Source organism: Aethalodelphis obliquidens, unplaced genomic scaffold (assembly GCF_003676395.1).
Source record: "Aethalodelphis obliquidens isolate GAN/ISIS:26980383/991018 unplaced genomic scaffold, ASM367639v1 scaffold23, whole genome shotgun sequence".
Lineage (NCBI taxonomy): Eukaryota > Metazoa > Chordata > Mammalia > Artiodactyla > Delphinidae > Aethalodelphis > Aethalodelphis obliquidens.
Genome location: NW_020837967.1, coordinates 16,335,133 through 16,346,173, shown reverse-complemented (window position 1 = coordinate 16,346,173; position 11,041 = coordinate 16,335,133). Strand labels below are relative to the sequence as shown.

General features: G+C 37.1%; 1 protein-coding gene across 2 annotated transcripts; it reads right to left on the bottom strand.

The window, feature by feature from the left end:
• Window positions 1-2,286: 2,286 nt before the first annotated feature.
• On the bottom strand, window positions 2,287-11,027 carry THNSL1 (threonine synthase like 1). 2 transcript variants are annotated; one of them, XM_027121872.1, is made up of 3 exons: window positions 10,914-11,027; window positions 5,627-5,665; window positions 2,287-4,661 (listed from the first exon to the last, which is right to left on the bottom strand). In XM_027121872.1, the coding sequence occupies exons 2-3, from the start codon at window positions 5,627-5,629 to the stop codon at window positions 2,382-2,384; spliced, it is 2,283 nt and encodes a 760-aa protein (XP_026977673.1). In that variant the 5' UTR covers window positions 5,630-5,665; window positions 10,914-11,027; the 3' UTR covers window positions 2,287-2,381. The 2 variants fall into 2 exon arrangements, with proteins under 2 accessions (XP_026977673.1, XP_026977674.1); XM_027121873.1 differs by lacking the exon at window positions 5,627-5,665 and having other exon boundaries at window positions 10,914-10,978.
• Between the last annotated feature and the right edge of the window lie 14 nt (window positions 11,028-11,041).

Genomic DNA, 11,041 nt, shown 5'->3' with positions numbered 1-11,041 from the left:
AAAGAAAGGGGAGAGGTTGAAGAAACAGCAGAGGAGAGAACTGATGAAGCAAGTGATGTGAGTGCCCTGACCGGAACAGAAGCCAAGACACACCTGAAGGAATACCACCCAATTCAACCCAGCGGGAGGCAGGCAAGGAGAGAAACAGGTACAGCAGATTCAGACATTTGGTGGTGGGAAACCATGTCTTCACTGCTGGCTTGTTCCTCTTGACTGAGGCAAGGTTTTTAGCTGAGAGGGAAGGGCTAGAGTTGGTTTTAAGAAAAAGTGAAGGCATGAAATAAGTTTTGGATAGAGAACAAACCAACCACAGATAAAGGCAGGTACCCTCTTGAACAACTCACCATACCTATTTCCTTTGTCTGCCTAAAATGTATTTCCCCTTCCTTTTCACCTAGAAAATCTTGCCATCCTTCAGGACTTACTTCTATTTCTATGTCCTCTGTGAAGCCTTTTCTGACTGGTCCATGGTAATCCTACAGCTCTTGACTGTATCATTTTTCACTTACTCATGACCTAACTGGCAGTAACTCTTCTGTGTTGTATCAATACATGATTTAATTTTACATGTTGCCTCCTTAATTACAGTTCTTGTGGGCAAAAATCATGTCTTTTTTCTTAAAATAAATTTATTTTATTTATTTATTTTTGGCTGCGTTAGGTCTTTGTTGCGTGGGCTTTCTCTAGTTGTGGCGAGTGGAGGCTACTCTTCGTTGCGGTGCACAGGCTTTTCATTGCAGTGGCTTCTCTTGTGGAGCACGGGTTCTAGGCGCACGGGCTTCAGCAGTTGTGGCTCGCGGGCTCAGTAGTTTTGGCTCGCGGGCTCTAGAACGCAGGCTCAGTAGTTGTGGCGTACGGGCTTAGTTGCTTCGCAGCATGTGGGATCTTCCCGGAACAGGGCTCGAACCCGTGTCCCCTGCATTGGCAGGTGGATTCTTAACCACTGCGCCACCAGGGAAGCCCCATGTCATTTTTTTTAAACACTGTCCCTCCCACTTTCAGAAAAATAGTGCATTCTCATACACACAGGAAAATTTACATGCGTGTTCTAAACATATCATTTACTGAAACAAATATCCTTATAAGCAAATGATAAAATAACTAAGACCTACGTGAATAAGTAAACTTTGAATCTTCCATTATTTTCTTGTAACGGCTCTTAGTTTTCAAGTTTTGGTTTTAAAATGTACATTTTAGAAGCCATAGATCCAAAGTTAACATAATTAGTTTAATTTTTAAATTTTTTAAACAGATTGCTTCAGCTCATTGAACGATTACAATTTTTTCTTGACAACTTGTAATATGTTTATGGAGGTAGTTTTCCCAGAAAAGGAAGTAGAATGTTATCAGCAAAGACAAATTATGTTAGGAATGCCATCTTGTGGTTGAGAGTAGTCCATTACACTAACAGGTCCTTTCACTGATAATCTTTAATTCAGAAATAAAACATCCAGGAAATTCACAAATGTAAATCACGTTTATAATGTATTGTTACTACAAAGAAGGAAAAACTATATATGTGCATCAACTGTATGTGATTTTAGTTACCAAAAAAGACAATGTTCATTGAAAAGAGAGACCATAGACAAACTATATAGGAATGGAGTCCAAATAATACAGGAAAACTGGTAGAACTAGAAACATACTTCCATGAAGACTATTCAAATACTCTGAATTTTGGAAAGCTTTTCTCTTGAAATAGATACATAATTTTATTTCCGTATCCACTACTAAGTAGTTCGGTGGATTATTACATTGTGGATTTAAATCTTGTGTCTTGGTTTTCAAACTACATCACCTTAACTCTACATATCTAAAGGGGAGTGAAGGCCAGAGCACTTATCTAATCTGGGTGGCGTAGAATACACATAATTAATTACAAGTCCGAAATGGAGAGTCAAAAACACTACTAGCCCTTTCTTAATAGATGAGCTTACTACTTCCTCCACAGAAGTTAACCGTTAGAGTGGTAAATTATCTTCCTATTCAATAGAGAACTGGTAATGGTTACAGATGTACTACGGAACAACTATGCTTAAATATTTTAATTGCCAGATTGAATGCCAGACATTTTGGTCTGCTTAAAAGTGGGGGTGAGGGAGTAGAAACTGATATATGTCTCATGAGTGCAAAGCACAGCACAAGGGTCTGTGTACTATGCTACCTTTCTGTCACTTCCAGATTAAGGATCCGAGGAGCATGTGTAGGTATAATGTTCAGATCTAGAGATTAGGCTATTGAAATTCCGAAAGATAACAGATCTACATATAGACATACATATTTACATAAAAACCAAAATGTTATTTGTATTCCAAATCTACGTTTGTGATCAATTATTGCATGCTTATCACCAGAACATTTTTTTTTAACTCAGAAAACTTCTATATGAAGTGATTTTGTGCTAGTTTTTCCACGTGACTCTTCAGGACATTCACATCAGCTGCACAGACCTGGCACCCCATCTTCTCTTGCTGTTTTGTTCTCTCCAATAAAGCCTCATGAGGTGGAGGTAATGCATTGTATGAACTCAGTAAATAAACCTGACTTGACGAAGTCTGACTGATTTCTTTGATCTTTAAAGCCTGCATGATAGCAGGTGCAAACTTTGAGTAATGAGCTGTAGATGAGACGATCACTGGGCATGTTTTATCTTGCATTCTGTCTGCAACTACTTTTGCAACAGCAGTGTGTGGATCCAAAATATACCCGGAAGTATTGTAGGTAGAGTGAATAGCTGCTAGGCACTCTCCCTCAGAGCACCAGTCAGCTACAAAATCCTGCTGAATTTTCTCAACTAGAATCTTTTCTATCTGGAAGTGATGCTGCTCTTCTAATTGATTAAATAATCTTGTCATTAATTGTCCATCTTTATTAGCCATCAAGTGTAAATGTCGCTCCAGGTTTGAAGATTTGAGAATATCAATTGCTGGTGAAAAGGTTTGTGCTAATTTTCTTTCCCTTAGATCATAATGTCCTGTTTTTATAAAATCAGTCAAAACATGGTTCTGATTAGAAGCACAAATAAATTTTCGAATAGGGATTCCCATGGTTTTGGCATACACTGCTGCTAAAATGTTACCAAAGTTTCCTGTGGGAATACACACATCGACTGGGCTTCCAAAAGAAATAAATCCTTGGCTGACGAGATCAAGGTATGCAGAAGCATGATAAACTACTTGGGGAAGCAGTCGGCCCCAGTTTATGGAATTAGCTGAACTTAACACTGTTCCGTATTCCACAGTAAGAAAGCCAGTAAAATCAGAATCCTGAAAAATCCTTTTTATAGATGTCTGGCAAAAATCAAAATCTGACTTGACACCTACTGCCCATCCATTTTCGTTCTGACTGCCAATTATTTGTGCTTTTTGAAAATCACTTACTCCATCCTCAGGGAAAAACGTGGCCACAGCTATTCTTTGCTTGTCATTCTTACTAAGATGACTAAAGCCATTTAAGACTGCACTCCCGGTGTCTCCTGAGGTGGCTACAAGTATCATGTAATTACAACTTGGTGGAATACAGTGTGCAAAAAGATGGGGCATGAGCTGTAAAGACAAATCTTTAAATGATCCCGTTGGTCCATGGAACAACTCCAGGATGAACTGGTTGCCTGACAGGTGCCTGACAGGGGCAATTTTTGAGCAGGCAAAGTTTTCCCCATAAGCAGTTTCAATCATTTCTCCCAACCTGGAAGCAGGTATGTCAGCAGGATGTATACATTTTTCCAAGAGTATTTGTGCTCTTTCTACGTACGTTGCTCCTACGAGGCTTTTCCACTCCCCAAAGTTTAATTTTGGAAACTCCTTCTCAGGAACAAAAAGTCCACCGTCAGGAGCTAACCCCTCAGTCACAGCTTCACTGAAGAATTTTGTTGGGACCTTCTGTTCACAGTCTTTAGGCCAAATGTGTCTTGTGGAAATGAATGTTTCTGAGTCCACATCTTGGTATCTTTTAACTGCATTCAGCACTTTGTCAGCTACCTCCTCCGGGGAAGCCCCATTTTCACATAAAACACGAGTATCGTACCACTTCTTATAATACTGTCTTCTAAACTTAAGTAAGTCTTTCATAGATGTTCCAGAATTCTGACCTACAATCCTATCTATTTTCATTAATTTTAGACGACTAACTATATCTATTGGAGGTACATCCAGATAAACAATTATTCCATTTTTCTTCAGATGCCGCATGCTAGCATCATGCATTGGATTGGACCCAGTAAGGGAAATCACACTTCCAGATGCAGAGAAGTTTAACACAGCTTTTCCTTCCTCTTCTAAAAATTGCTCATTACCAACATCCTGCAATTTTTCAGACACACTCATATTCCAGGTTTTTTCAAGGATATCATCATCCACATCTATGACACAACAACCTAGTTTCTGACCTATTATTCTGGCTACTGTTGTTTTCCCAGCACCGGGTGGTCCCATCAGGATAATATTTTTGTCTCCAACAAGAGAGTAGATTGAGTGCCATGACTTCCTTAATTCTGCAAGTGCAAAGGTTCTTGAAAGAAATAGCTGTGCACGTTTATCCGTTTTCACATGTGTACTAGAAAAGCATTTCTGAGCTATTTGTTTCAGGTGCTGACATCGGTTAAAGTGGAGCATTCTCTTTTCACTTTTCTGCGCAAGCCAACCTAAAAACTGGCTTTGGCCCTTTCAAACATAAAAACAAACAAAAAAGACATTTGGTTACTAATTTCAAAAGACTATCCCAATAGGATTAAGTATAACCACGCCCACAGTACATACACTGTTTAACATTCTTCCAAATTTATGGGATATTTAAAAAAGTATTTGAACCCAAATTCTCATTTATTTCATATTATCCTTTTAACAATCTTTTCAAGTCTCAAGATATTGAGTAATCAAAACTTTAACAATTTGTAACTATGAGCAACACTTTATTCAGAAAATGCCATATCATAGATGCTTTTTCAAAAAGATACTAAATCAAATTAGTATTTATTTTCCTATAATGAAAATTGTCTCATGGTTTATAACCCATGTAAATAAGGATGATTTGGAGTTGGAATGCTTTTTACTTGCTGAACAAAAAGCTGAACAATACTCTTTATATTTAATTTCTCTTTAGTTATATGAAAATGTTGATAGATTATCATGTTACTCATAAATTTCTTAGTCAAAGAATTCACAAGAAACCAGAATAAAATATTTGCTTATAAAAATAAATAAATAAGATGCTTAAATAATTTTCCAAACTATAGGGCAAAGGTATGACATTTTCTTTCTTACATGCCTTTTACATGCACACTGTTAAGAATCATTCTTACATATTTTTCATGTTGAAGGCCTTAAAAAAAGCTAATGAAAGATATAACATTATGCAAATACTTAAGAAAAATTGATAATCAGCAGCAAAGTCAAAGGCTACATATCTATAACCTTCTGTGCATGGGACCATCACTTTAATTTCTGTCCTATAAACATCATCATTGGAGAGACTTAACTCAAATTCCAGACTCCAGAGTGATAGCAAAAAAACTCAGGAATGTTTCCAATTATAAGAGGACAAACTTATTCTGGCATCCGGAGAAGCTCTGTAATTCCCCATACAGGTCAAATATAGGTCAAATCCCTGTCTTTGGAAATATACTCACCATTAAAACACAAATGTATGCAAGACAGGTCAAATTTTACTAAAAAAAAAAAAAAAAAAGTTTTACTAGACAGTACCGAATTTCTGCCACAAAGCGATATACAAGACAACATAACCAAATGATAAATATAAATCTTTCACACGACACCTAAAACTTTCAATGATTTAACTGTATGTTTAGTGATCAGTGGACTGAGGCTATGAAATGAGTATCCGAATTACTCTTTTAGGTTGTTTTATCCATCTGAATCACTACATGATTTAGATGCAATAATATCTCCTGTAAAAAGCACAGTGTCTGCCACACATGGGTACCTCTTGGCTATTTAAATGATTTTATAATAAATTCAAAGCACATAGCATGGTGGTTGGCACATAAGACCATTTATATAGTAATATTAACCACCGTCACTCAATGACAATAGACTAAAAACATATAAATTGAATCAGAATATCTAGGCACAAAGCTAGGCATATTTTTTTATGGTTTGGTTTGTTTATAAACCTTCAGAGAAAACAGGGGTACTCATCCGTGAATCAAGAACTGTTTTGTCAAGCACAGTCTAATCCTTTCCCTGAAACAAACCAAGGATCAGAGAACTGTACACTTGAACCCTATCAGCAATTTCTTTTATTAAACTACTTTTATTCTGGAACTCTTCGTTACCACATTATTTTGAGGACACTGTATAAAACAGCCTGATTAACTTCCTATTCAGGTGGCTTTTGCTTATAACATCACAGAGTGTCTTCTTTGTTAGTTCCCAATGCATAACTTTCTGAGGTCTATATTGGTAATAATTGTGTATTACCTGAGTAGCTGGTTTGTTTTTATGGGCATTAAATCTTTTATCTGATCTTTTCCACTTTATGTTGGTTGCTACAATGCTTAACATCAACTCCATTAAAAGCAGAAGACTGTAACACAAACATTATGCAAGTTAACTTCACCTTATCTTTTATAACCTTATTCTTCCTTTGTTTTATATGAATTCAAAGTAGAAAATTGTGACAGTTCAACTTATTAATTCTGTATCAGTATTACCTCACCATAAAAATCTTCCTGAAACTAGCAGAAGGCAGGTACTAATTGCTCTAACATTATCATTTTTAAAGAAAATTAAAGAAGCTACATACTAAATTTTGTAACATTTAGCCACAAACTCATTTTAGGGTTTCAACATTCACTGTAAGCCAACCAAAAGACAAGAGAAGATGGAATAATGCCCACAGCATGTAACTTTTATCTGGAAACTGCATTTTTACTTAAGAGGTAATATAGTCAATTTTCATTATTCATGGTAGTTATGTTCTATCATGTCACCATGAATATGAATTAATGAATATTGAACCATTGCTCCTAGGGGAAATGCAGGGTTAGGTTCCTGTGAGCCTCTGGTCACAACATTTTTGGCAACCAATCAATACGTAATGTTTTATGTGTGCTTCTGCTTAAAGACATCTTATTTAATATATATACATAGTGATTCATTACCATTGAACTCAGCCTTTAACACACACCTGAAGGAAACTTATCTAACACACACATTTTCTCTGTAAGGGACATCGTGGCCTTAGTGTCTTAGGAACATGAGTAGCACTTCAGCGCTCTGCTTGGGGGCCATTTTAACCAGCAAAATCACCAGCTAGAAGCACAAAAATGCAAAAAATGTGGCACTTAAATAGAATTCAAAAGACACTTGTTTATAGTAGGAGCTGAAACAAGAAGGCAGAGCATCACCTTGTTTAACTACAGCTTGGAATGCATATCTCCTGACTCAAATTTTTCACCACTGTTCACGTGACCATGAATGATTGCAAAAGTGCTACAAGTATTAATTTTGGGTTATAAATAAATTTTAGCGAGTAGAATTCACAAATATAGAACTTGTGAAAAGTGAGGACCAACTGCATATCATTTTCCTTTATGATTCAAAGCCATGCTATTAGACTTTTCCATTTACTTATATTTTAATACGTTTTTCAATACAGGGGTTATGAATAGGCAATTTTTCTTCAGCCAAAGAACAAAACTATTTCAAATTAAATGCAAGTCAATCACATAAGAGTCAAGAAACAAAAACAGTACTTAAAGACTAAATCTCTTGATCATTAAGTACTCAGGTTTTACTGAATCATTGATGTTCTGAAATATTTTTTGTAGAGCCAAGTTCTACACAAAAAATATTTTAGTAAACTAATTTCTCAGGGGATAGTATATACCACTCCATTATACATTAATACTTTTTAAATAGGTTTTCTTATCACTTACAGTGGAGTTTTTTGATCCACTAGTTCCAATGGACACTTTTTTGACATGAAAGACACTTGCCATTCAAACAGATAAATGGAAAGGCAGTGATGTGTCAGTATCACAGCAAGAACTTTAAAAAACAGAATGTCCACATGTACATATTAAGTTAAGTACTGTGTGACCTCGAAGTATGAAACTTAACAATTTTACTGTGGCAAGCTGATCAAAACTGAAGGATTCCAGGAAAAAAAGTACAGAAACCACTTTTTAAAAGGTTTTTAAATTATTTCCTAAGAATGATAACAAAGTTATACACTTTTAAAACAGAAATACATATTAATTTTCAGGAAACTATTTACAGTGATATTTTCCTACATTTACCACTAGATGATTGATAATCAGCCCAAATCATATTAAACCCATTATCAATTTTTACTTTCAAAATAGTCCAGAAATTTTCAATTCCATTATAAAATTACCTAGAATACTTCTGGGAAATTGTCAAAATCTATTTAGTGAAAATGATTTAGCATTTGTTACCCATTTAAAATATTTGTTATTACTCTCCCAAATTAAGGCATAGCACCTCAAAAATTATTTCATGATGAGAACTGGCTACAGTTCAATGAACTTTTGAAAATCTTTATGCCATGATTATACTTGTCATCCTGTTTTAATACAATCTCTATTAATAATTTCTAAGGATGACTAAATCTAGTCCACTATTTTATGAAGACAGACATTCTAAGGTTTTTTTAAAATTCTTAAAAAATTACTGCATTTTTACAATAAATTGTTTTCCCATAAGTAATACGAAAAAAATGCAAATATATTAGGATATAAACTAACCCGCAGAAGGTTAGAAGCTTTGCTGCTTCTGACTACTAAGGAAAACTCCTCTGAACAAGCCTTCAGTCAGTCAGCTGACTGAAACTGCGAGGAGGAAGGACCACACTTCAGTGCCATGTGGTAATCACAGGGGTCTTACAATCAAAGCATTTTCCAAGTTCACCACTCATCTTTGCCTTTATCTTAGAATCAAGCTGCCTAAGCCTTTCCTGTTGGTAGTCTTACGCTGTTAGATATCTTTAAGGTCTTGCGTATCTAAGTCAAAAGCCTCTTTAAGTACCCTTTGCAATTCTATAACTTAGAAAAATATTGTAAAGAATATGTCTTTAGAAAGGGTTTATTTTCCTCCCAGTTGTCCTATTTATAGTCCCACCTCTGCCCATTTTATTCATTTAAGTAGATTAAAATAATACTTAGCGAAAAAACCTAATTTGTATGTACAACCATTCATTCATATAAGGGGTCTGTGCAAACTACAACCCACAGGCCAAATCTGGCCCACCCCTATTTTTGTAAATTAAGTTTCATGGGAACAAAACTTTGCTCATTCATTTTTTTCATTTGTTAAATATTGTCTTTGGCTGCTTTTGAGCTATAATGGTAGAGCTGAGTAGTTTCGAAAGGATCCATCTGGGCTGCAAAGGCCTAAAACATTTATTATCTAGCCCTTTACAGAAAAAGTTCACCACCTCTGATGGTACACCAATACTAATTCTCTGTGGACATACTGAACATAGGCATTTCCTTGAACAGGACTGCCATTTTGAGGGAATTATAAAAATTAGAAATGCATTCTTTGTAAACATACTTTCAAAAGGCAAGAAGAATTACAGACCAAGTATCTAAAGGAAAAAAGTTTCTTTCCAAATGATTTAACAACTTCATTAAGACGGTGCACTGAATACACTACACTGAGACCTTAAATTCTGTTTAGTGTTTTTAAAACCATAATAAACATACTGACATCAGTGAAATTACTGGTATTCAGTAACAGCAGAAAGTCAAGACTAGCTAAAGCCAGTGGGTGCTTACTAACTGCAGAAATCATGCTTTGCCTTTATTGGCTCTTTTAGGAACTGATTCACATGAACAGTCCTAAAGCGTTCCTTCTAATTAGAAAGTTTATAAACTTTGGCCAATGACTGTCCACTTGGCTTAACGGTATTATCATTCTGAGTCCTTAGTTCAAATCTTAGCATATATAGAGAACATTATTCTTCTCTATACATGCTAAGCAAAAAACCCCAAAACGTAAAATACTCAAAGTGGAAAGGAAAAGGGCAAAGTGGCATATACATATAAACTGTTTTGTTTCAAAACAGAAAATCCGATGTGAAGAACAGGAACATCACCCACAAGGTGCCAATCATCTGAAATAAAATGTTTGTTAAACGCCTGGGATAAAAAATACAAACCTGACCAACTGGATAAGAAAAAACTAAATTTATTCTTGTCTAATGAAATTCACTAAGAGCCCAAGATGATAAGGACCCACACATTCAGCAAACCCTTTTAAATTAACCAAGCCACCAGGCTGTTTTAATCCCTCCACCGAGCACCCTGGCAGTGAGATGACCAAAACTGGCCTTCTCTTATCTTGGAGCATCCTTAGTCCCCTTCGGGCAGAGTGGCCTCTATAATGTTGGTTCAGAACCATATTGCCAAAATGTCTTTCAAAGCCTCGGGATGGTGAGCTTCCTTCAGCAGTCATATGCGAATAAGTAGGTTCACGGAAGACCAAATGGTTCAAACGGAATAAAACCTCTTCTAAGATCGTTTTCAAAAAAGGACACCAAAAAAAAAAAAAAGGGCAACAACTCAAGGGCCCGTTCAAAAGGCTTCTCCTTCAGGTTTAGGCTTCTCGTTTAAAAAACAAAGACCTAAGAGGAGGGGCCCGATCAAGAGGTAAACTGGCGGAGAAGGGGCGAGGTGCAGGATAAAGCGAGGCAGGTGGCCCAGGGGAGGACGGGCCGCGACAGGCGAACCGGGAGGACGGCGGGGCGCCGGCGCGCCCGCACAGGTGGCGGCAGGGCTGAGCCCGGGACGTAAGCAGCCTAGAAGGCGGGCGCGGACAGAGCGCTGGGATCACCGCCGAGCAGCGCAAAGGGGAAGGCACGGAGCGGGAAAGGCATGCGATGGGAACAGACTGGTTTCTACAGTTTCCCTTTCTCCTCAAATAACTCACCAAGAAAATCACACTGAGAAGACGGGGGAAAAGAAAGGAAATGGGAAGGAGCGTCCGGGAGCCGCCAGTGCCACCTCGGGCTGCAACCCGACACCTCGGGCCCCCGCCCAGGACGGCCCACAGCCTTG